Source organism: Cryptosporidium parvum, chromosome 4, assembly GCF_000165345.1.
Source record: "Cryptosporidium parvum Iowa II chromosome 4, whole genome shotgun sequence".
Classification (NCBI taxonomy): Eukaryota; Apicomplexa; class Conoidasida; order Eucoccidiorida; family Cryptosporidiidae; genus Cryptosporidium; species Cryptosporidium parvum.
The window spans coordinates 510,538-536,568 of record NC_006983.1 but is presented as its reverse complement, the minus strand read 5'-3'; the positions used below and the strand labels follow the sequence as shown (position 1 = coordinate 536,568).

Below are 26,031 nucleotides of genomic sequence, written 5' to 3'. Positions count from 1 at the left end.
CAAAGAAAATTAATTAATAGACCTTCATTAGCGATTAGTATATCAAATAACTATGTAGGAATTGCTCCGCCTTTTGAGATGTACAAAACTAGTTGATCATCGACCCTCATTTGAAGCGGGCTATATCGATCATGCTGGAGTCCTTTTCTTTTCAATGCAGAAATGATCGCATATTCTCTTGGTACGACAGATATATCAACTCCGAAGTGTTCTTTTGAATTAGCTAAAAGCCCTGAAGAAATAGCTTTATACGTAATTTTACAAGTGATTATATCTGTCCCTGCATATTCTAGCGAAGTTACCTTAAATTGCGGTAGTAGATTTGGAACATTAAAGTACTCAGTAATGTCCCCGTCATCACTATTATAAAATCTCCAATCTGCCCCAGAAGTGTATATATCTTCAATTTCACACTTTTCAGGACTAGCTATTTCAAATTGTAATGGCAGGAAGTGAATTGATTCAATATCAACAATACCAAAAGAATTACTCAAATTTATTGCAATTTCAATACGATCTCCAACATTTACATTTGATGTAGTAGTAGTTTGAGCAACTGCAACCTCTTCACAATGGCATCTAGATAAATCCTTATGCGCCCATTGTATTCTTTTAGTACCTGTTTTATTAGCCACGAATTTGTAGCAAGAAATGAACGGAGTATTTGAAATTTGAGAGTACAAATAAGGTTTGTTAATTAATGGTTTGATTATTGGACAAAGAGAGTTTCTCTGAGAGATGTTCTCTTTTTTTAGACAATCTTTTATTATAGAAGTATTTTTGTACTTAAAGTTGTAAGTTAGGCAAGAGGTTTTGTTTACGCAATTTTTTAACACTTTAGCGTATAAAACTCGATCTATACGTACGCTTCCACCAACAGTTAGAACTGGCTGTATGGTAATAGTTGTATGCTCTAAATCAAGATATTTTCTGTAAGTTTCTCTAAACTGATTATCAATAGATTTGCAATAATATTCATTGATGAATTCGGTTATCGTGAGTAGCCAATGGGGACAAACCAGGAAACAGGATAATAGAGTTTCATCCAAAATATATGGTAAAAATGAGTCAATAATTCCAGGGCTTAAAAATGGTTTGTGGTTGTTCTTATTACCAAATATAACAAATTTTTTACTCGTTACACGAATACTTTTTAACATATTTGCAATATTATTTCCGAACATAGAAACTGAATTTTGGATCTCAGGAATATCAATTTCGATCTTTGAAATTTCAGAACTTTCAATTGATTCTTTTTTTTCAAACCCAAATCCACTTTCATGACTTAGATTTCTTTCTGCCCCATTAATTGTGCGAACTCCAAAGCCAAAGCCATTTGATTCAATGACATTCGACTCTTTCTGAGCTCTTTTTTCCTTGAGATCCATTATTTCAAAAACGTAATTTGATTCACAAAAAGTTTCTTGATCTGAATGATCCAGTCCTATTTCTTTCTTCTCCATCTTAGAAAAAAAGTAAATGATTCCATTCGTTTTCGAAATTCTTTCCGAAATATTAAAAAGTACATTGGAAATAGAATTTTCAACTTTAGAGCTAGATATGCATTGCAAAGAATCCGTCCTAGACGATAGTCCGCTATTCAAATCCAAATTAGAATGTGACCTTTTCAGTGGTAATAAAGGGTTAGAATGAGTTGTTAATAATACCAGTTGTTCTTCATTATCAAAGTTCAATGTGTTTCCCATATCTCATATATTTACATTACTATTATTATCGTAGAATAAATTTCATGAAGAGTTGAAGAATCTACTATCTTTCATTCTTATTATTTCATAGCCAAAAGCAAAATAGCAATTTTTTAAAGCGGCAAGTGTGGGGCGAAATAATGAAGACTGCTATTATATATGAATATATATATGTATATATTATATATACTAAACGAAATTAATATTATACTAAAGTAAATGAATAGAAGTTCAATTTAGTTCGTATTTATTTCTATTATGAATTATATTGTATTTTGATTTATGGCAAGTAGTGAATAAATTTTACTACAAAAAATCGCAATTAAGCTTATCCCAAAGCAGCAATTTTTTTAGCACAAAATTACTATTATAATTTTTGAATGAAATCGAAATATTTTCAAGAATTTTTTATACCGCTATAATTGCAGCAAATAAACTTTAGAACTTATACGTTGCAAAAAATTATAATAGATATAATAATTAAACACCAAAATAATGAATATTAGCGACCCAAATGAATTCAATTCTGGAAAAAACGGAAGTAATAACGTTGGCCCGATTGAAACTAACCAAGAATTTAACCAGAAAGTCGATGATCAAAAGAGAATAATTGAGGATCAGAAAAGAGGCGCATTGAGAGCAATTTTAGAAAATAGTTCGATAGAAAGATTAAATAGAATCGCATTAGTTAAGCCTGACAAAGTTTTACAAATTGAGGATTATATATTACGTACCGCAAGAAATCATGGGTATTCTCCTTATAGAAAAATACAGGAGAGCGAACTTATAAATATGATTTCAATGATGAATGAGACAACTGAGAAAAGCAGCTCAAGAATAAAGATCTGTAGGAAAGGAGTTTTTGATGACGATGATTATGAATTTTGATCCTGATATTAGACTTCCAAGCCTATTTTAAAAGCTATATAACTAGGAATTAACTATGGAAGGTGATTTCTTTTTTTGAGTATTTGAAATACCGCTAAACAAAGCGTTTGCCTCTCTTTGCTTACTCGAAAAGTTTTGACAATCTTTTTTTGATTCAACTAATATGCTTTTAGGGTTATTGGTTAATTTAGATCCCAGATCTCTTCCTCTGGTTTGCAGTTTTTCGTGTTTTCCGAAACCTTCTGGACTCCATTTTTTTGTATTATAGCCTTTATTACTAGATGAATCCATACTAATTTGACTATTTCGGAGGGTGCAATTCAAGTTTCTTACTGTTTTTGTTTTGTTTGAACCGTGAATCTTTTCAATATTCGTTTCGGTGAAGGGATTGGCCAATTGTTGAGTTTTGTGATTTATAACTTGTACTTCAATATTACGTTGCTCAATTTCACGCTCCGAATTCATTTCAGGATTTGAAAAAACTTCTATAAGATCTCGTTCTTTTATCGTTTCCATTTCAGTAATTTGCAATCCTTGACTCAAATTAATGTTCTTTGCTGAATAATAAGGATTTTTACGACCTTTTCTATTCATGTATTTTTCTGAGAGTTTATATTCAGTAACAAGCTCATCTAGAAATGAAAGTTCTCTATCTACATAAATTTCTTCGCAAGATGCATCAAAAGGTAGAATGCAACTCAGTAATTCTACATATTCACTTTCCATATTAATACATTTGGAATTAGTTTGATCACTTAAATGGATTATTGAAATAAACTCTTTGATTCTTTGATTTATGAGATTAGATGGAATGTAAGAAGAATCTTTAAAAATTTGATTGTAAACATCATTCATTTTTTCCAGAAAAATAATGTATTTCCCGTTAATTTCATTTTCAATACAAGTATTGTTTTTTGAAAGGCTCAGTTTTTTGGAAGAAATAATTGTATAAGAATAAGATTTCAAAAGTGCTGTAATAATCATTGAAATAGTTTCTAATTTCGTATTAGTTCTAAAAGTAGTTACACTGTTTGCAAGCGATTTATTTGAACATTTAATGTCACTCTGACAAACACGAATATAGATTTTTAGTTTTTGAAAAATATCGTAAAGAAGTGCTGTAACTTCATATTGAATTTTCAACGTGTTAATTTCATTAACATCATTTTCTACGCATGAACCATATTCGCCTATAACCCAAATTCCTAAATTATACAATATTTCTGGTAATATATTCACCTTTTCTTTAAGCAATTGTAAAAACAGAGTTGATGCATGAACTCTAAATTCATGATCGGATATATCATTGCCTGTTGGACCTTCTGCAATTATCTGTGCAATATTATTGACTTTATCCTTTCCAACAAATTCCCCTGATAGTTCAAATAGACTAACCATTGTATTTAAATACCAGTTATAGCTCGGAGCAAATTTTTCACTTAACAAAAGTATATTTTTTACCAGCTCTTTGCAAAAGTGAATGTCCGTTGAAATCTTCAAATTATTAATGAGTTTAGATATTACAACTTGTATGTTCTGAGGATTAGACATATTACATAATAATTCAAGCGTACATCTACGAATAGTTTCATCTTTATCTTCAAGACAGTCCACTACAACAATTTGGTGTGGAATTGCATAAGAGGGATCTATTAGAGCGATTTTTGAGAGGCTCTTGATACCTATGTATTTAAGGTAATTTAAATCAGAATTCAAAAATCTCGAAATTATTTCATCAGCTTTATCCAGTAATTCATTGTTTGGATTAATAGAAGCGATGGTGTCTATACAAGATTCAAGTACTGCGTACGAAATATTAGCTGTATTACTAGTATTCCTAGTATTTAAAGGATATATCATTGATTTTACATTATAAGATGGCAAAGAGATGGAGTATTCAACTTTCTTTATTAAATTGTATAGTATTTCATATATCTGATTAGTGTTTTTTTCAAAAGAAGCGACTTTCGAAAGCGTACGCAGAATATTAATTTGTGTCCATGGGGCAGAAATAAAGTAATAATCGTATTCTTTGGGGATATTACTTTCTAATATTTGTTTCATTATTGCTGTTAAATGAGGTATCAGCGGAATGCATAGCTTTGGATTATATGAACTGATCTTATCTATCAAATATAATACTGAATTTTTGACAGAAATATCTGAATCGCACAACCCCCTATTCAAAATATCGGCGTTTTCCTCTATTATTGCTGGCTTTATTTCCAATGCACAGATTAAAGCTAAATATGCCTTTCGCCTTATTGCCGGTGTTTGATGAGATAATAACATTAATAGTGAGTTTTCTATAGAAGAAAATATTTCAAAATTTAATAAATAAGGTAGGCTTGAAAGCGCTGATGCCACATCAAGCTGATTTCTGCTATTAAGATCTCGTTGTAGTGTATTAACAAGTAGAACCAAAAGTTCGTGATTTTTATTTAAAAATATAGAACATGCCAGATAACCAATCCTTTTTACGAAAGCGTTCTTATCATTGGTCATCTTAATTGCATGAATATAGGCAAAAGAAGCGTCATGGCCCAGCATTTCAATATATATTGCTCTTATCATATATTCACGTAGCTTATTGGATGATAAAGAGTTTTGAATTAGTTTGATCTTCAACATGGATGATTCATTTAATATAATATTATCTTCTTCATGTTTAGAGCGACATTCTCCTATTGATTTAACGAGGTCAAATAATTGACGAGATGAGAATGAATCAACGTATTGCATTTTAACCGTTATATAAACTCCATAAATTCTCTTTCATCAATTTATTGCTTTTATTTGTCGCAAATGATACATCAAATTAGAATGATTTGGCTTTTTATAAAGTTTTTATGTTTAATTAAGGACAAAAATAAAAATGGAATAGAACGGAGAAAAATACATAAAATTTTCTGTTCTTTGACTGCTTCAATAGCAATATCTATTCAGTTATTGCATACATATATATAAATATATATATATAATATATATATATATATATATATATAATCGGCGCTAAAAACCCCACAAACATGTGTAATATTTACAATGAAGAAACTCAGGTTATTAATCACTGGTAAAATTAAAATGTAAATTAATTTAGAGTTAGAAAGTTATCGTAAACTAATATAGTAATATATAAGCACGTATTAAAACTAATATTGGAAGTTTTGGTTTATCTAAAGAATAATTTGGGTTGCATGTAAATAATTATTTTTGTATTTTTACCTGCTTTGGAATAAGAGGGTAATTTTATAATGTACATTGAGGAAATAATTCTTGATGGATTTAAGTCCTATCAAAAGAGAACAGTAATAGGGAAATTTAATCCAAAATTTAATGCAATAACAGGTTTAAATGGAAGTGGGAAATCGAATATTTTGGATTCAATTTGCTTTGTGCTTGGAATAACTAATTTGTCACAGATACGCATCAACAAACTTGAGGAACTGGTTTATAAATCTGGTCAAGCAGGAATTAGCAAAGCATCTGTTTCTATTATTTTTAATAATGATGATAAGTCCAATTCCTCGCCTTTATATAGGGACTTGGACAAGATTACGGTAACAAGACAGATCGCTACTGGAGGAAGGAATAGATATTTATTAAACGGAAGTGTTGTTAAACCAATTGAAATAACAAATTTTTTTCATTCGGTTCAGTTAAATGTGAACAACTCTCATTTTTTAATAATGCAAGGGAGAATTACAAAAGTTATTAATATGAAACCTAAAGAATTACTATCAATGGTAGAGGAAGCTGCAGGTACAAGGATGTATGAAACAAAGAAACAGCAAAGCTTAAAACTTATCGAAAAAAAAGATAGCAAATTGGAAGAAATTAATAGAATGCTAGAGGAGGATATAATACCAAAACTTGAACGACTCAAGAAGGAGAGATCTGATTATCTCAAATGGAATAGCATCAATGAAGAAATCGAGTTTATTGAGCGAATTTGTACTTTGCACAATTATAATAACTTATCTTCGGAGGTATTGGAAATTGAGGGCGAACTAAATAACTCTGAAATTGCATTAAGTGGGATTGAAAAGGCTATATCTGATGGAAAAGAAAAAATAATAAATTTAAAAAAATTAGTTGAGGAAGAGGAAAATAAATTGTCTACAGAGTGGTCAGCCCCACTAAAAACCTGTAAAGACAGAATTTCAGATGTAGAGTCAAAAGTTAGATTAACTCAAGTTCAGCTTAATGAATTGAAAATAGATCTGAATGACGAAGAAAACTTACTTAAAGATTATTTAAACCAAAAGAAAATAATCGAGGATAAGCTTAATCCTCGTATAAATTCAAATCAAGGAAACTTAATAAAGAAATCTGAAGAATTTTTTAAACTGGAAAAGCAGATTAGTGATTTGAAAGAAAAGATGGAAGCAAATAAAAAGTCTCTTCAAGGAATTAGAGCAGGATGCGATATTAATTCGATAAATTCCGAGCAAAAGTCACTGAGGCAGTCGTTATTTGATACTGAAAAAGAATTGGCCAAAGTCTCTGTTCAAGAAAAAAAAGTCAAAATGAAAATCGGGGAAATTGAAAAGAAAATTAGGCCTTTAAATGACCAAATTGTTAAGAGCTCATCTACTTCTAGCAAACATAAGTCAATGACTCCAGATGAAGAATATCAATACATGAATGGTCAAATTAAAAAACTAGAAAGTGAAGTAATTAATTTAAAGGAAGATGCAGAGTTATGTGAAAAATATAATCTTGAAAAAAGAAAAATAAAATTAGACAATGACTCTTTAGAAATTCAACTACAGCCAATCGAGATGTTCATTCGCACTCGGCAATGCATTTATAATGTAGGAACCTCCAGTGAGTTGGCAATACAAGCTCATATAAATGAAGTGGATACTCTATTAGATTATTCAAAAGCTCAAAAAACAAAAGTTAAGGGGTCTGTATTTGAACTTATAGATTACTTAGACTCTAAATATTCAATAGCATTGGAGATGATAGCAGGAGGGAGACTGTACAATTTGGTGGTCGAAAATCATGAAATTGGAAAGAAACTTCTGAGTAGTGGATTAATTAAAAAAAGAATTACGATAATACCATTAGATAAAATTATGGATCCTTCAATTCCAGAAAAAACATTAAATTCTGCCAGAAGCTTGATTAATTGTAACAGTACAGAAGATTTACGTGTTTTAAGTGCAATGAATATTTTAAAATTTGATAAAGAGCTAGAGCCTGCTATTAAGTTTTGTTTTGGGCATACAATTATTTGTGAAGATGAAAATATCGCCAAGATGATAACATTCAATCCTGGAATACTAGCAAGAACTGTAACATTAAATGGCGATATATACGATCCCAGTGGAACTTTATCAGGTGGATCTATTCCAAGTAACCAAAGAAGTATTCTATCAGCATATAAGCAATACAATAATCTTAGACTTAAAATACTAGCAAATAACAAAAGGATCGAAGAAATAAATAAAATTTTATTGGATTTGGGCAAGGCTGCAGATACATACAGACACTCCCTAATACAATTAGACATAAATAAACACCAGCTTAAACTTTTAGAAGAACGTATAACAAGACTGAAAGAAGAATCTGCTGAATCAAAGATTGAAGAATATTTGAAAGAAATAATGGCACTAAAGAACGAGCATCAAGAGTTACTTGATAAAGAGAAATGTTTGAAAGAAAATAAATCCAGGCTTGAAAACGAAATTAAAGTATTTGAAGATACAAAGGAATCTAGAGAAAAACATTTGGAAGTAGAAATAGATCATTTAAAAAGAGAAATTAGAGATTTAACAGCCTCATATAAAAATTTGGAAAAAATGACTTCTGATACTAGAATTGAACAAAAAGCATTGAAGGCGGAATTAGACCAAATATCAGATTTAATTTTCGGCAAAACTAATAATATTAGCGATATAAGACAAAAAATCGAGGATCAAAACGAAACTTTGAAAAATTTCCAATCCCAACTTAATGAAAGCAAGTCTTCGTTAATGAAGCTTCAGCAACAAATTGAATCGAGCAACGATATAATAAAGGAGTATAAATCAGAGATCAAGAAAATTGAAAAATTGATTAATGGTAAGCAGATTGAAAATTCTAAGATTATTCATGTAATAAAAACACTTAAAACCGACTTGTCACAAAAAAATAAATTAAAAGACTCGATGTCCAGAAGGTTCGAATGGCTCCTGGATAAAAATTTTACTAATAAAATTGATTTAGAGGCGCATTCATATAAGAGTTGTGTAGAAAAGTTGGAAGAACTCCAGAATGAGCAAATCTCACTTTCTAAAAATGTGAACAGAAGAATTTTAAATTTGTACGATAGAGTTAACGCCGAGTGTAATGAATTAATCAATAAAAGAGATATTGTAATAAAAGATAAAGATAAAATCGAAGATGTAATAAGTGATTTGGATCAGAAAAAAAGACAAGCTTTGGAAAATACTTGGAAAACTGTGAACTCATCATTTAAATCAATATATAGTACTCTTCTACCAAATTCTAACGCAGAGCTTGTCCCTTATTTCAATCCGGAAACTAATGTTGAGAGTTTTTATGAAGGGCTAGAATTTAAAGTTGGGTTTGGTGGAATTTGGAAAAAGTCTTTGACTGAACTTAGTGGTGGACAGAGATCATTATTAGCACTATCATTGATTCTATCGATGCTAAGATTCAAGCCTGCGCCAGTCTATATTTTGGATGAGATTGATTCTGCGCTCGATCTCGGGCATACGCAGAATATTGGGAAGATGATCAAAAATCATTTCCCTAATTCCCAATTTATAATTGTTTCACTTAAAGAAGGAATGTTTAATAAGGCAGATGTATTGTTTAAGACTGAACTAATTAATGGTATCTCAACTGTAAGCAGAATTGAGAACTTCTTTAACGGAAATGAATGCGATGAAAAATTCGGAGACAAAAATGAAATAATGATTGATAACAAGGTTCGTAGAAAAAATAAATGATATTTCGAACTCCTCAATATTCTATATAATAGCTTAATCTTTCTTCAGATTTTGAAATAAAATCTAAGCCGCCTAAATGATTAAATTAATTTCCCCAGAATGCATGCACTTATTCCAAACTGTAGGCAATAAAGCAAAAGTAGTTCAGATGAATACTATGCTAATAATATTAATACTTTCTATTTTACTGAAAAAATTTTTTGTTTTTAGCTTAACTAAATATGAACCTTTTAATTTTTTTGATTACGACCTTATTCGTAATTATTAAGGGAAAAACGATCACATTACCCTTGTATGGAAATGTACACAAATATGGTTATTACTTTATTAAAGTTAATGTGGGGTTTCCAATTACTCAGCAGCAGACTCTTATTATAGATACGGGAAGCTCTCTTACTGGCTTTGCATGTTCAGATTGTATTAACTGTGGAACACATGAAAATAAGCCATTTAATATTAATTTGTCAGACACTAGTAATATTATTAAATGTAAGAGAAATAATACTCCAAATAACGAAACAGATATAATAAATAAAAGTATTCATGGAAGAATCAGTATGAATTATCCCAATTATAATAAGAGTTTTCTGAACAACAAATGCGTTTACGATATTAAATATTCAGAAGGTAGCCGTATACTTGGATACTTTTTTGAGGACTTTGTTGAATTTGAAAATAAGCTGTCGTCCAACTTGGAAATTAGACAGAAATTTAAGAATAAGTTCGTTTTCGGATGTAATATCATTGAAAATAACTTTTTTAAATTTCAAAAAGCATCAGGTATAATGGGCCTTGCAAACTTCAGTAATAAAGAAATGAATCAAATAATCAACTATATTTTCAAAAGTGGTGAAGTAAGAAAAACTGATTCCGATAAAATAATTTCAATTTTTTTTGAAAAGGATGGAGGAAAGTTAACTTTTGGGTCTACCTGCTTTGATCAAACTAAAATGATGAATTATCCATTTGAAAATTATAATATTACGAGGTGTATTAATGATGAAAGGTACTGTGCTTATATAAGCAAAATTGAAGTTGATTCAAATACCCGTGAATTAGATACCAAATTAAATGAAAGGTTGTTCAAAGCAATTTTTGATACAGGAACTACAATTTCAATTTTTCCTGCTAGATTATTTAAAAAAATTACCAGAGGTCTGTTTAATAATGTTTCAAAATACTATCCAAAAATTTCTGGGCATGATGAAAAAGATGGTCTTACATGCTGGAGAATGCTCAACGGGATTTCAACTGATAAATTTCCTAATATTAAAGTTGTGTTCAACAATAATAGAAATAAATTGACGGAACAGTTAGTAATAAACTGGCCCCCAGAGTCTTATTTATACTTAAATAAAATTTTAGAAGGTAATATTAAAGTTTATTGTTTAGGAATAGCAAGTAATAACTTGATAAATTCAGAAATAGGGGCGGATAAGAATGGAGAAAACTCCTCTAGTAACGAAATAATACTTGGTGCTACTTTTTTTATATACAAAGAGATCACTTTTATTTTGAATGAAAATAAAATCATGATAAGATATAACTATCTAAATTCTAAAGATAGAAACGGCATCTTACCGAAAACTACGAATAATTTCCGACACAAATTAAATAACTCTAATTCCGATATAGGAGCCACAAACTATTATGAAGGAAAATTGACGAATGCCCACGTAAGGGATATTCACAAAAATGTATTATCCAAAATACTGGTAAAAAGATATGTCGTTTTAAAAAACAAAAAATATGAGATTTGGGGGATTTTAATTTCTTCATCTCTAATAATAGCTATTTTATTTTCCTTTTTAACAATATTCCACAAGTTCTTTAGAAAATTCAATTTTTCAGTAAAAAGCAATTATGGAATTTAGGTATTAAGTTAGATTTTAGTATTATATATATTAAAAATCTTGAAATAAATTTAAAGTTTATGAATTTAATCACTAAATTGGGTCTTTAAGTACCAAATTTGGATTAAATATTCTTTAACTCATAAAAATTTTTAGGAAGAAAATAACATCGCTTTAATAGTCTGATAAAACTAATATAATAAAGTAATTAATTATTATTAGCATTTATCGATTCTTAATTGATAATTTTAACTGAATTATTTCACGTTATATATATTTTTAACATCTTTGACCCCACCAATAAAGGCGCAACAATTCATTGCATTAAAATCACTAAAAAAAGTTAAATGATAACAATTAAATTAATGGAACTTCATAGATTTTACCATAATTTATTTTAAATCTTGAAGAATGAATTTGCATAAAAACAAATATAGAGTAAATTATAAACATGACAAAATTTTAAAACATGAGTTAAATGCCTATTCTGAGAATAATTTTTCAAATTTTTGCGACGAAAAAATTTGGAATAAAACATTTTGGATGACTGTCCTTTCTAGCATCATATTTTCATCATTTCTGATACTTAGGCATAGAAAAATGCTCTTACGGTCATACGAAGAACAGAAAATGTCATTGTTTAGCGAAACAGCATTTTATTTTTCTTTTTATGATGACATTGTTAATTCTTCCGAAAGCATATATAATATAATAAAAAAAATGATATCTGATGACAGAACTGAATATCCTGATATAATTAATTCACTTTCAAGATTTAATATTTATCAAGAAGTTATATTGGGTATTTTATATAAGCTTTTTTTAGAGTTTTATTTCAAGTTAAAATTCATCATTCATCTTATTTATTCTTTCATTAATGGCGAGCATTTATTAAAAAATACATTTGGCTTTAATAATTTAAGCAGTGAATTCGTTTTTTTATCTACTCCATATAATTTTTATTTTTTCTTTGTAAACTCATTACTTGGAATAGGAATGGGAGTTTTATGCGGAACGAGTACATTTATCGCTGACGGATCATATATTAGTGGATTAACTTGTATGGGATTTTTATTTGCAAATTTTAGATTAAGGTTACTATCAAGAATTTCTAGTTTGCCTTTAAGAGAAAATTTTGCTCTTCCGTTTATTTGGATCAATAATATGATATTAATTTCAATAATTAAATATACAAACAGGGGAAATCAAAAAAAAAAATGGATTTTACTTTATTTTACATCGGTTATACTTCTAGAATTCTGGCAATTTTCTGTGTTTGTAATTTCCACTCAAATATTATCAGTTTATGCTCTGTTTTTGTTTGGATGTGAGCATTCAAAACTTATATTGGTTCTCAGAAAATTGATTTTTTTCAATATGATTGCCATGTTTACTTCGTATTTATTACATTTTTTCAATTATTATATTTTATTGACACCTCTGCCTCAAATTGGAGTCTCAATTTTACTTTCAATTTCACTTTGCAAAATCTTGTTTAAACGGGAAAAATTTTCATTGTTATATTCTTTCACTTCTGGCATTATTTCATTAGCGCTATTTTTAGTTTTCAAGTTAATTCTAAATCCATTTTCAGATCACGATACACACGTCTTCGATATGCTAAAAAGTGCAATTTTTGGTCAGGAGTTTGCTAACTTCGACACGATGATTTACAAAATGGGAGGTTCAGAATTTTCTTTTATTACTAAAGAACAGCTGGAGATGATAAAAAATTCAGGAGTATTATTTATTTTTATACCTGGCACCTTTCTTATTTTATTCTCAATAATTATTGATACAGCAAATATTCGGGCTTCAAAATATTTCCCATATAAAAATATCGAATCATCGTTTTCATATCAGTTTGAGGATTGCTCTCAAATTAATGATGAGATATCCGATTCTTCATCAAATTCTTCAATTGTCTCTACGGCAGCATCTTATTCTCCTGAAGCAGCTATTTCGTTGAAGCAAAGCAACGTTCACTGTTTTAAGAATAATTTGCAAGATGAATACCCGAAAAATTTGAAAGAGAAGCAAAGCAGTTACAAAAATAAAAAAAATTTATTACTTGATAAGTTTTATAATATAAATTTTGAAAATCAAGATACTGCGATATCTTTTTTGACTTTTCAAACCATTTTTTTCTGTCTATTGGCAATTATTATTTCAAGATTAAGGGTATTGGCCTTACCATATATTGCAGTTGTTTCTAGTTTATTTGCATCAAGGAAATACTTAAGTTTTATATTTAATTACTATAAACCTATTTTATTATGGATATTTAGAATTAAATATAATAAAAATAAAGCAATTAATCCAAATAAAAGATATTTTAATAATAGAATTGCTTGTTTTATTTTTTTCGCAACTTCTATTATTTTTCTTTCTTTTTCAATTTCAAAGTTTCCATTTAGTGAAATTCAGACAGGACTTATCCCAGAAAACAACGCATCCTCTTCAAAGTCTAGATTGGTTGGTTGGATTAATTCAAATTTACCAAATCACACGCCAATACTTTCAGATATGGTTGTCAGCGCAACATTAAGATTAGCAACGAAGACAAAGATAGTTACCCATCCTCAATATGAACATATAAAAATTAGAAGAAGAACTCAATTCATGTATTCAATATCAGCCTGCATTTCGCTAAAAGAACTATATGAAACCATGCAACAACAATATAAAACTGAATATCTGTTGCTTAGCATTTATCGATGCGCAATTCCTAGAGGCGATAAAAATGCAATTACAATGATTCATGTAACTAATTTCTTGGACAATATAAATCACCGTTGCAATAATCAAGAAAACATTTTTCAAAGGACATGTTGGAGAATCCAATTAGATAGCCAATCTAGATATTTTGATCTTGTTTATAGAAATGCACACTATTCATTATATAAAAGGAAACCGATTGAAGATTTAAAGCTTGTTCAGACTAATATTTTCGTTGAAAAGAAAAATTACAATGACTTCTCTAATTTTTCATTCAAAAGAAAGCTTTTGGATTGGAATGAGTCATGGAGGCCATGGATAATGAATCATTGTATAATTAATGACTCTTTTTGCCCACAAAATATGGTTGATTATGCGAGAATAATTATCGATATTTATAACATTATTGATGTTTCAAAGTTATTATATGAAAAAGCTGTTTCAATATTTCCGAACAGCAGCTACGTAATATTTAACTATGCAGAATTTCTTGACTATGATATTGGAGATGATCCAAAACGTATTTTTGAAAAATACAACATGTCTATTGAGCTTTATAAACAAGAAACATCCAAACATAATGGTTTGGAAGTTATTGAAGAAGAGTTTAGTTCCAGAATTAAATTAAATCAAAGCTACAGTTTAAAGATGATATTAGGATTCATATTATTTTCAGAACAAATAAATGGTAGAACCGAGTTTGTTATAAATAAATCGCTCGAATTGATTTTTGAAAATGAACTGATTAAATTGATTTCGTCAAATTTTGAGTTTAAAAGTCTTATCAGAATCAGTGAATATCTAAACAGCAACAAAATAATTAACATTGACTTTGATATGTGTATTGTAAGCCTTGCATATAATACCTGTATGATTTCTTCATATCTAAAAACGATTGAAATTGAAAGTCTTAGATCAAAAACAATACAGAAAAAATACCCTTCGTGGCTAATTAGGACAGTTTACAACAAGTTATGGAAATTTTCAAAATTGCTTGACCCTAATAACGTATGTATAATTAAATATTGGAACCTATTTCACAATGTCGAGAAGAGGAAGATCGATTTTATTTATAGTTTCTTTTTATTTTAATACGTTAATTAAAAAGAATCAAGTATTTCCTCAATATCTTCAATGATAAAATGCACTGTACCAAATTGATTAAAATTAGAGCTTTCCATTTCTGAAATAACTGATTTAATATGAAATATATATTTTTTGATAGTATTTGGTTCTTTAACTAAGTATTTAACAATGTCTTTTACAAGTCTCGTTCCGTTATTTTTATATGAAAGTAATATGAGTTTTATTAGATTTAATACTATTAGCATCATTTTATCAGATTGACTTGAATCAAGATTTACTTTTTTGAAATTTGTAAAAAATGTTGAAGAAAATATAATAATTTTATTTATATCCTTAATATATGTTGAAATATCGCATCCATTGTTGCATATATCTTTCCATAATATACCACGGATGACGTCCAAAACTCCAATAATTACATTAGCAGAGTGTATTAAATTTTTGAATAATAGATCCTTTTGAAATTCCATCAAATCAAAGTAAAGATTAAAGAGTACTGAATAGCGGTAGCATTCATTTAATGATCTTGTAAATTTATCAAATAAGTTTTTGTATAGACTTATGCTTATTCTCAATTTAGAACTTAACTTGTTTAAATTGTTCAATTGCATTATATCAGATATATTTCTAGTAAATGAAAGCATAGCCTGCTTAACCAAAATATTTTGATGCCAGTTTAAACCATATATAGTGCTAAATAGATTAGGAGCAGTTTTCTTACACTTTAAAAAGTTGTTAATGTTATTATCTATTAGAAAATATGCCTTTTCCTGTAGTCGATTAAATATTAAGGCATGATATTTGTAAACTAACTCTACACTTTTTGAAATGTTTTTTGGTTGAAAAGCATTAAAATATGAAAGTAATATTTCTTGATTTCCTAAACTTCTACGATTTATTTCATGCCCAAGTTTTTTACCATCACTAAAGATCAAAAATATTGTAGTAGCTCTATAAATTATGTTTAATTTTGTTGTCAGTGAAATTATTTTTTTTGGGTATAGGTAATTTACTGCAATTGGGTATTTTATTTCCAATATCACGAATAATGCATATGCATAGCATGAAAGAGTTAATGGTGTGACATCTAGATCTCCTGATTGAGTCTCAACATCGTATACACAAATAGGGATATTGTTTAGAGTATCAATCATTGAATATGGCGATAAATAGCTAATATTGTAGCATAATTTATAAATTATTTCCACCCATTCATTCTTATTATTACTGAAGTTCTTTTGAAGTTCCGAATCCAACATTTCAGATGAAATAACATTCAAAATTGACTCTGTTGGCTTATTTGTCAAAACACTTGAAAATAAGCCGGTGTTTTGATTAAAGTTTTTATTTTTGGAGTAAATTCCAGAATTGTTCAAAATTTCAACGTTGTGTAAATCGATTACTAATATATTTTCTAGAACTTTCATTAAAAATGAATAAATAGTATGCTGAGTAACATTAATATTTCCTTCAGATAATTCTGAATTGAAAATTCCAATTTCCTGATCTTTATATTCAGCATCACTCTTACTTTCTGTCAAACAATCAAACAGAAGCTTTATGATATTATCAACTAAATATTTCAAAAAAAGCATCTTTAGAGTTGTACAATATCTGTGTGTTCCGTTCATTTTGGGATTGCAATTGCATGCATAAAGTGAATTACATTCTATATCATACACAAGTTTTCGTAGTACCAATGAACACACACTAGTAATAAATTGTGCTTTGTTTCTTTTCATTCTTGAGATACATATAAGAGAGTAATAAAGTCCCAAATATCTATAAAACCTTGGAAGAATTTTTTTTTCTTTTGAGAATAGTACTGGATTGATTTTTTCATACATATTCTGACTTTCTTCTCGAGTTTTCTGTGAAGACAATTCTTCTTTATCTGAGAATATTGGCAAGCTAATACTACCTAAGATCACTTCAATAAAGATTATATAACCTTCTTTAGGAGAGCACTTTAAAGCTATATTCATTGAAAGATCACGAAGTAGTTTCCAGAACTCGTATTCTTGTTCATAGCCTTTCATGTTTTCAAATGGATTACATATATTACAATAGCAACTGGAAGGAAAACAAATATATTTTGAGCTTCTATCATAAATAATTGAGAGAATATCAGAGCAAAGATAGTTTAAGTGGGAGTTAATCTGTCCATTTGAATTGAAATTTGATAACATGTAATTGCATAGCTGAGTTAATTTCTTAATTGTTAAGCTATAATTTTCTGAATCTGAATCTAACCAATTCAGTATTTCAACATAAATTGGGGATAAGTCTTCCAACTTTTTTTTTTTTAATAAATAACTTTTAAGCAGCTCTGGAAACTGCATCATAGAACTTATAATGTCTTATAAATATAATGAAAATGCTATTTGCAAACTTTCTTTTTATTTCAAGTCATCGTATAAACAATTATTTGGCGCAATATTTTCCAAATAATACTTAACTATTTAAAATTGTAAAAGATGATTTATTATCGAATGATTACTCTGCTACTTTATAAATATTGTCATTCTAGTCCATATTATTCAAATTTTCTTTCTCCGTAAAAGTAAATATTGAAAAAAATAATATTTTATCTTATTTTTTTTTATAGTAATTATGATCAGTGCTATTCACAATATGCAATCAAATAGGAAAATGCTTAGAGCTCGTTGCTTTTACTCTATTGCGCATATTGACATCTATTTATACATTTTAAATATTTTTATTATTCTTCTTTTAATCTTTACCCGCATTAGTAATATCATTAGAAGTTTTTCAGGCTCAATATTAAGTAAAAAAATGGAACACATATTTGAGGAGAATATTCACAGATTTGAGCATAAGGAAGTTATATTGGGTATTGATGAAGCTGGTAGAGGTCCTGTATTGGGCCCAATGGTATATGCATGCCTATTTTACCCTAGAGAGAATGAAGATTTATTAAAAATGATCAGCGTTGATGGTAAGTTGTTAGATAAATTTAATTCTTGTTCAAACAACTTTAATTGCTCATTAAGATTCCAAAAGATTATCATCTCAAAATAGAGATAAAATTAACGACAAAATAAGAAGTTTAAAAGACAAATTTGGCTGGAGGATTCATATCATGTCGCCCGAATATTTAAGCTGTGAAATGCAAAGGAAGTAAGTTTTTCAAAAAGAATTTCATTTTAATTATAATTTGTTGTAGAAAAAAAAACAATTTGAATGAGATATCGCATTCAGCAGCAATTAGTAAGTTTGCTTTGATTAATTATTTATTCTTATATTTTTAGATTTAATAAAGTACATAATTAACTGTGGAGTTAAAGTTAAAGAAGTTTACATAGATACAGTTGGGCCACCAGATACTTATAGAAGTAAACTGATGAATATTTTCCCAGGCATTAATATTACAGTAAAGCCAAAAGCTGATGCACTATTTCCTTCTGTAAGTGGCGCATCTATTTTGGCAAAGGTTAAAAGAGACGATTTTTTGTCAAATTGGTGGACGCAAGCATCCGTTGAGAGCTGTGATTTTAACGGTAATAAAATTAGTAACTATGAACAAGGTAGTGGATATCCAGGCGATCCAAAAACAAAAGATTTTCTTAGGCGTGTTTTTGACCCTGTATTTGGATTTCCAAATATTGTCCGATTCTCTTGGTCAACAGCAAGTGAAATTATAGAAAAAGATGGGTATTCAGTAAATTGGGGGGAACTCGAATTAAATAATAATCAACAGAAAATAAATTTTAATAGACCTCAACAAAATGGTAAGTTGTTTTCTTCAAATTTTCCATTAAATGAAGACATGCATTGATTAAATACATTATCTGTAGTCATTCCAACAGGTTCGAAATATCTGTTAAGCCAAAAATTAATTAGAAATAAAGTAGTTTTTTACAATTAACTATATATGATTAAATTTCTTCAAGCCAAAGATAATTTATACTCAAATTTTATGAATAATTTCTTAAAGCTATAATTATTTTTTCAACCAATTTGATTTATTATCGTTTAATCGATTTGCTAATGCGGGCGCATTTATTCTATTTGCAGTAGTTCACCTTATTTCTGTTAAATCATTAAAAAGGTAGATATAAAATATTCAGAAAAAAACTTCCAGACAAAATATAGCACACATAAAACTTATATTTGTTTTTTGATTTGCAACATAAAATTGGATATCTATCTATAGTGGTAAATTTCGAAGTCAAGACTAATTATTGTGTAAATCAATTACTTGAATTAATTTCATAGTATTATGGCCAGAAGAAGCAAAAGGTTACAATCAATACTACCTGAAAACAATGAATTACTTCAAACTAAATTGGATGCCGGCTATGGAATTAAATCAAATGTTTTTATAAATGATTTATCTAGTCAAGAAGATTTAAAAAAAAATCAAGGCGTACAAACTCGCTCAATGGCTAGATCAAATATTAATAAGAACAATTTTGAAATTCAAGTTACTAATATAGCAGATGATGGCACTTCTAAGCTTGCTGAGCTAGAAGATACCTCTCCCAAAAAAAAATCCAAGACTAGACTTAAAAATTCCAAGAGTTCAAAATTTACAACTAAAACAAATCAAGAAATTAAAGTTAACCATAGTAATATCATCAATAATGATAATAATTCACTTTCAGATTCTAAAGAAAAGCTTGTTTTACTGAATAACTCAAAAGATGCGTTGACTTCTAAGCATTTCGACACAGAAAAAACGAGTTTTAATGATATATCTCATCTAGATAGTTTATTACCACCTACTGCCCCCGAGTCTCAAAATAACTCTCCAACAAGAGAAAATGACAATGTAGAACTTATTTCTAATAAGGCATCCTGTTTCACTAATGTTTGTGAATTTGAACAAGGAAATAGGCTTGAAGCTGTTTTATCTAAAGACCAAAATACAAATTTATCAATTTATAAACATCTTTTTAAACAAAGTAACAAAGCCAACTTTGATAGATTGAAGAAAATTAAATTATCAGAAAAATATGAATACTTAATCGAAATCTTTCAAGGCTTGGAAATAGTTTTAAGACTACTTGAAAGAAGACAAAAGCCATTCTTTTATCCTACTTTTATTAAAGAACAGGTAGAAAATATAACTAAAAAAACATTTTCTCTTGATAACTTGCTTCGAATTGTTTGGATATCTCCTCAATTGATATCTATCAGATGGTGTGAAGCAAATAAAATTAATAATTCTAGGTTAGAATCACCAAAAAATACCTTAAACGAATTTTATGACCAGTGCGAGCTGGAAATAATCTTGAATGATGGAATCAATAATCCACTAAAAAGACTTTCCCATTCAAATATAAATGAAAGAGTAGATATTTTCAGATTCATACTTATTGAATTTACTATGATTCAACAAGAAATGCATTTGAGACAAATAATGACGAAAAATATGGAAATAAATACTGATATATTAGAGCTGAAAGGTTGGTCATCCTTTTTCAATATTGAAAACTGTGTTGAAATCCCAAAAGCAAAATTACCTCGAAAAAAAATGGGTAATTGTAATTTAATTAATAGTTTTCAGAATAGTGATAAAAGAATCAGCAGCTCAAGCTTGACTCCAAATATAAGGAGCTTATATAATTTAAAGATAGTAAGTAACTTAGTTAATTTAGAAGAAAATATTGAAAAGGAGAAAAATAATAGAAGATCATTATCTGCAGATAATATAAAAAAGGACGAGAGTAATCAAACGTTTACAACCCCATTAAGGAGCAAACAATCAAAATGTGAAGCAAATGTAATTAACTTAAACAAAGAAAAGGATAAATTGGTTACTGACTCTCGCATTTCAAACAATACAAATATGGTATCTACGCCTATTAGAAACATTAGGTCATCATATATGCTTTCTCGTTCGATTTCGCCCACACTTACTCCAAATAATGTGAAAATACAATTATCTAACACACAATTTTCTAAGCCAGTTACAATACTTTCGAAAAATAAAAACTTGTTGACTCCTTCTCAAAGAAATCTTCTTGAAAGTGTAAAAAGAAGAGAAAAGATAAAGGAGATAAGCGCCATGATAAATGTCGAGGATGAGGACTTTAATAAAAAACTTGATCAAGTGAAAAATGAAATTTGGACAGTACAGCAATTATCATTTGTTTTTCTTAGAACAAAAAAGTTAATTCCTGCAACTCAGCTTCCTTTGTTAGCAAAGAGGTTGACAACATGTGCAAGGAATTCTCCGGAAATTGGAGAGGTGCAAGACTCTATAATTAGACTGTCTAATAAATGGCCAGAATATATTAAGTTGGGCGATTCAACGGTGGATAGAGGAGTAAAACTGGTTAAACTCCATATCAACGACGAAAACATATCTAATATAATTATAAAGTTGAATAAAGAAAAAGATTCAATATTTAAACAAAGAGAAGAGTTTAGATTGGAGACAATTTCTAAATACCACTAGTATTCATATGCTGTATGCATATGTTTTAACAATTAGTAAATTAATTTAGTTAATTATGACCAAATTTCTCAATTTCAAAACTCATATGCCGAGTGATGAGTGAGCAGCAATTCGAACCATTTTAGGTTTAGAATGCGACTGTAAAACCTTTAATTTTGCTTTAATAACTTCTATACGTCTTGAATTAATTTCTGATTTATTATACAAGTCTCTATATAACGTGTAAATATACGTGGCAATTGGATCTTTTGAATGAAAATTCTTTAAAAAACGTCTCGACTCATTAACAGGTGGAATGAACTGAGCCATATTTGGGTTACTTTGATATGATGATAAAGTATCTTCAAAAAATAAAAGCTTGTTCTGAACATCTTTACAGTTTCTAGAAATACACTCCATCATTTCTCCAATATCATTGTATGGTACCCTAGCTCTTGTGCTTAAAGCACCTCTCGCCGCTAAATCCTTCAAATCAAACCCAAGAAGATTCTCAGGTCCATTCTCCTCTATGCTAATTTGATCAAAAGCAACTTTGTTTGATTTTTCACTTTTTGAGCCAACGCCCTTATTGGATTTATTAGACTTACTAGTTGCTGCTCTAATACTACCTTTACCAGGTATTTCTGTAAGCCCGTGAAAGTCGACCATCTCTGAATTTTCCATCTTAAGTTTTTCTGAAATAGGGTTACCATTTGCATCTCTATATAAAAATATAGAATTTGGAACAGGAGACCAAGGATCTGGGATATCATCAAGAAGCGGAGCATTTTTTCTTTTATGAAAAACGTCAAATCCATTATTATCTTTAGTAACCTTTATCTCACTATTATTTATAAATCTCCTATTTGATTCATAATTCCCATGGATTGTGTCTTGAGTTCTTAGAGAGTCAATTTTTGATGATAAGTCTTGCTCTGAAGGGATGAACAGAGTTCCATAATAATCAAGTAAACCGCTTTTCAAATCAGTAATTGTGGTTCCAATATCTGTAACTACATCTAGATGAGGCCATCTTTCTTCAACCGGAGAGTTGTTTGGAAGAGGAGCTTTTGGATTTTCTTGGAATGTTCTTATTTGCGCTGGTGTGAGTTTGCTTGTACTAATGTCTGCTGTGTTAACATTAGAATTTGCAATAGTAGATATTGATTGCTGTATCACTTTAATATTATCGCCAATAGGTGAGTCACCTACCTTATTTAGCTCTCCCAATTTAACTCCTTCTTTTTTTTCTGTTTTATTATTATCCATCTTTTTATACAAAAAATAGGTCAATACAAGCACTCAACATTCTGTTGGCGCTAACATGTGCAGGGTGCATGTGTATTTGAATTTAAGTATCGAAAATTTGGTGGGGTTCATAGAATAAAATAGAGTAGTTAAACTAAATTAGCAGACAGATCATTTGATTCAGGCATAGTAGTGAGCCATGGTATTTAATAATTGAGCTATTATTCTGCACTTGCCATGATTTTTTTGTTAACATAGGCGCCATTCAAAATTTTTTTGGAATTATCTTTTGATAATTTTTTTATTTTTATATTTTTCTTTACTGAAAATTTAATGATTGGATCTATTGATTTTTGGAACAAGGAGGCGAAAGCCCCATTATTGAAGCGAAATGCTGGTATGTTTTCCAGTAAATTAAAAGAAATGGTTCCACATATAAATAGAGCTGAAAGTTGGCTAGATATTGCTCTTAATCCAAATAATGACATTAAGCAGCTCAATGAAAGTGGAAACGAGATTAACTGCAATAATGACAGTCTGATTCAGTTAGATCAAAATATAGAAATTAATCTTGTTGACCATACGGATAATCCAGAAATTGATCGAATTTTTAAATTAGATGCAGAAAGAACCTTCTCAGACGAGGAAAATAGAATTAAGATGATAACTGTTTTGAGCACAATATATCAAGAGATCAAGGATTATCACCAAGGTTTAGGGTTTGTGGTTGCATTCTTTTTATTGCAATTAACACCGGAAGATACTGTTCGTTTAGCATTGTCTTTAAATAGATATTATTTACCTGGATATTTTAAGACAGCTCCATTTAATTATGTTAGAGATGCTAAGGTTTTCGAAAAACTATTAATGAAAAGATACCCTGATGCAGCGAAGAAAATTGAGGAGTCGGCATGCGCAGAAGCATTTTGTTCAAAGTGGTTTGTTGGATTAAATGTACATGTACTACCTTTTCCTTCATTATGCAAATTCTTCGAAATATTGTTTGAAAAGGGCAATTTATTTCTATTTCAATTTGGTCTTTCTATTGTTGATGTGTGCAGAGAAGATATTTTAAATGCGAAAGACGCTTCACAAGTCCTTGCCATTTTACGATTAGATGAGAAAGTTTACCATGACTTATTGGAGCACAAAGATTTCTTAGGTAAAGAAGAGGAGAGGGCAGGGAGTTTTTTCTTGCATTTGGTAGATAATGCCCTTGATATAGAAATTACCCAGGATGAAGTTAATAACTTGAGGGAAATCGTACTTGAAGAGATGATGCAACAGGAGGAGAAGAGAAAGCAAATCGAATCACAAATGAATTTTGATGAAGATGAAATTGTTTTTTCTGATGAAGACTAATTCAGTATATTTTAGCTAATTTATATAGTTATCTGTAGATTCCCTTTAACTATTTCTAAGATAAATTGCACTACTTCCAACGATCAACTCGGTCAATAGTCATAGCCTTCATAACCCCACTCATTAGTATTATTTCCTTTATTATATTGGTTATTCACATAGTTTCTACTATCATTAGTATAAAATTCATCATGATAGGTGTTTTGACCCTGTAAATTATCGTTATATTGATTAAGAGATTTAAGCTTATTTAGAACCCTACTCCAAAACTCATTCTCAATATTTGAAGACTGAGACTGTCTTATAATAAATTCTTGGATAGTCTCATTGAATATATTTATTTTTTCTGAAAAGAAGTGAGGCATTTCGTGTACAATCAATACCACCCTTCCGGCTGAAAGAAGCGTTTTTAGTGCGGACTGGTCTTCCCTATATCTATCTAGTTTAGAAAGATTTGCGTCTGAAGTAAATGATCCTTCACGAGTCTTCGAAGAAAATAAAGAAAAACCGCTTACAAGTCCCTTGGCAGCTGAACTAACTACACTCGTTATTGAGCTATTGCTAATATTTGAATTTGCAAATGAATTAGATCTCAAGTCTCCTGAATTTACTTCATCAGAGTATTGCATAGCTGAGTTATTCGTATTTAATAAGCATTGCATTTTCTCTAAAGTTTGAACTGCTTCGAGCATACACTCGGTGTCATTCATCTCTCTTGCAATTATACTATAAAGCATGTCAAAATGCCTCTGAGAAGAATTAGAATTAATATTGTACAAATTTTGGAAAATAGAAGATAGATCAAGTCTTGATTCATTATTTGTGTTATTCAGCGAAATATTGTGAAACAGTGATGGGATTTCTTTGAAAGAGATATGTGCACGATTATATGAGGATGTAATTGTATTCAAGTGCTCGCTTAGTTGTTCAAGTTGAATAAAGTGATTCTCTAAACGATTTGAAAATTCAGAGATAGGGCTAATATCTACTGTTGGAACTGAAAAACGGTTAGAAGGTTTTCCCGGTCTGCTATTAGGATTATCTGTAGATAAAACGTTGTCAAAACTGCTAAAGTATTGAGTAACAATATCGAAGAGAGGACGGTTTGCTTCCTCTTTTTTCAAAGTTTCCATACCGCTATCACTTCTATTTAGCCATGTTCTAACCAAATTAGAGGAAATAAGGTATCCCCTATTAAATACTCTTCTTAAAAACTCCTCCAAATAGCGTCTTCTAAATTCAATAAAATCTTTTTCAAATCTACCAACTTTTTTCTTTTTTGGTATTGGAGGAATAAATACACCTGGAAACTGAATTACTAAGGTAGATCTTAACCATTCAAAATCACTATACCTCTTTCTAGTAGAAAAATTGTGACCATCTGGAGTAACCCCAGAAACTAAATATACCGTATACTTTCCTAATCCTATGGATTTATTTTCAGGATCAGTCACATTCACTTGATAGTTGTATCTTTTTGGTTCCATTCCCCAGTCAGATATAATAAGATTATTAATTTGCTCTTGATCGCCAACATTCTCTGTATTTTCAGTCTTAATGCTATCAGGCGACATTTTAAAGTTTCATATGCAATTAACAAATTAATGTTGAATGAAACTTTTTAAATGAAGTTAATTAATTCCCAATTATAATACTGAAATAATATTCTCTAAAAGTGTTTTTTTTTATTAATTTACTATTGTTTGTTTTCTAACTGTGCTTTAAAATCCGAATACAATTTGATACCCCTCAATGTAAAGGCGCCAATGTTAATTTTTTTATTAATTTTTTTTTAAATA

At 29.3% G+C, this 26,031-nt stretch overlaps 12 protein-coding genes across 12 annotated transcripts; 7 read left to right on the top strand and 5 right to left on the bottom strand.

Annotated features, from left to right (window-relative positions):
* Positions 1-50: 50 nt before the first annotated feature.
* On the bottom strand, positions 51-1,709 carry cgd4_2230 (uncharacterized protein; the record flags this gene model as incomplete). Its single annotated transcript, XM_625813.1, has 1 exon — positions 51-1,709. A coding segment is annotated over one exon (1,659 nt), but the record flags the coding sequence as incomplete, so codon positions are not given.
* A 492-nt stretch (positions 1,710-2,201) lies between these two features.
* Positions 2,202-2,594, top strand: cgd4_2220 (possible double-stranded DNA-binding domain, small conserved protein; the record flags this gene model as incomplete). Its single annotated transcript, XM_625812.1, has 1 exon — positions 2,202-2,594. One exon carries the CDS (start codon positions 2,202-2,204, stop codon positions 2,592-2,594), a length of 393 nt encoding a protein of 130 aa, XP_625812.1.
* A 42-nt stretch (positions 2,595-2,636) lies between these two features.
* On the bottom strand, positions 2,637-5,369 carry cgd4_2210 (conserved hypothetical protein; the record flags this gene model as incomplete). Its single annotated transcript, XM_625811.1, has 1 exon — positions 2,637-5,369. A coding segment is annotated over one exon (2,733 nt), but the record flags the coding sequence as incomplete, so codon positions are not given.
* A 479-nt stretch (positions 5,370-5,848) lies between these two features.
* cgd4_2200 (SMC2 protein) lies at positions 5,849-9,559 on the top strand (the record flags this gene model as incomplete). Its single annotated transcript, XM_001388027.1, has 1 exon — positions 5,849-9,559. The coding sequence occupies one exon, from the start codon at positions 5,849-5,851 to the stop codon at positions 9,557-9,559; it is 3,711 nt and encodes a 1,236-aa protein (XP_001388064.1).
* Positions 9,560-9,780: 221 nt separating this feature from the next.
* Positions 9,781-11,433, top strand: cgd4_2190 (membrane associated aspartyl protease with a transmembrane domain at the C-terminus; the record flags this gene model as incomplete). The annotated part of the gene is made up of 1 exon (XM_625810.1): positions 9,781-11,433. One exon carries the CDS (start codon positions 9,781-9,783, stop codon positions 11,431-11,433), a length of 1,653 nt encoding a protein of 550 aa, XP_625810.1.
* Positions 11,434-11,823: 390 nt separating this feature from the next.
* Positions 11,824-15,222, top strand: cgd4_2180 (hypothetical protein with 12+ transmembrane domains; the record flags this gene model as incomplete). Its single annotated transcript, XM_625809.1, has 1 exon — positions 11,824-15,222. The coding sequence occupies one exon, from the start codon at positions 11,824-11,826 to the stop codon at positions 15,220-15,222; it is 3,399 nt and encodes a 1,132-aa protein (XP_625809.1).
* An 8-nt stretch (positions 15,223-15,230) lies between these two features.
* Positions 15,231-17,561, bottom strand: cgd4_2170 (hypothetical protein; the record flags this gene model as incomplete). Its single annotated transcript, XM_625808.1, has 1 exon — positions 15,231-17,561. The coding sequence occupies one exon, from the start codon at positions 17,559-17,561 to the stop codon at positions 15,231-15,233; it is 2,331 nt and encodes a 776-aa protein (XP_625808.1).
* A 1,019-nt stretch (positions 17,562-18,580) lies between these two features.
* cgd4_2160 (conserved hypothetical protein) lies at positions 18,581-19,015 on the top strand (the record flags this gene model as incomplete). Its single annotated transcript, XM_001388026.1, has 1 exon — positions 18,581-19,015. The coding sequence occupies one exon, from the start codon at positions 18,581-18,583 to the stop codon at positions 19,013-19,015; it is 435 nt and encodes a 144-aa protein (XP_001388063.1).
* Positions 19,016-19,459: 444 nt separating this feature from the next.
* On the top strand, positions 19,460-21,643 carry cgd4_2150 (hypothetical protein; the record flags this gene model as incomplete). The annotated part of the gene is made up of 1 exon (XM_625807.1): positions 19,460-21,643. One exon carries the CDS (start codon positions 19,460-19,462, stop codon positions 21,641-21,643), a length of 2,184 nt encoding a protein of 727 aa, XP_625807.1.
* Positions 21,644-21,724: 81 nt separating this feature from the next.
* On the bottom strand, positions 21,725-22,891 carry cgd4_2140 (hypothetical protein; the record flags this gene model as incomplete). The annotated part of the gene is made up of 1 exon (XM_625806.1): positions 21,725-22,891. The coding sequence occupies one exon, from the start codon at positions 22,889-22,891 to the stop codon at positions 21,725-21,727; it is 1,167 nt and encodes a 388-aa protein (XP_625806.1).
* A 312-nt stretch (positions 22,892-23,203) lies between these two features.
* Positions 23,204-24,232, top strand: cgd4_2130 (TBC domain containing protein; the record flags this gene model as incomplete). The annotated part of the gene is made up of 1 exon (XM_625805.1): positions 23,204-24,232. One exon carries the CDS (start codon positions 23,204-23,206, stop codon positions 24,230-24,232), a length of 1,029 nt encoding a protein of 342 aa, XP_625805.1.
* Positions 24,233-24,324: 92 nt separating this feature from the next.
* Positions 24,325-25,806, bottom strand: cgd4_2120 (PX domain containing protein; the record flags this gene model as incomplete). Its single annotated transcript, XM_625804.1, has 1 exon — positions 24,325-25,806. One exon carries the CDS (start codon positions 25,804-25,806, stop codon positions 24,325-24,327), a length of 1,482 nt encoding a protein of 493 aa, XP_625804.1.
* Between the last annotated feature and the right edge of the window lie 225 nt (positions 25,807-26,031).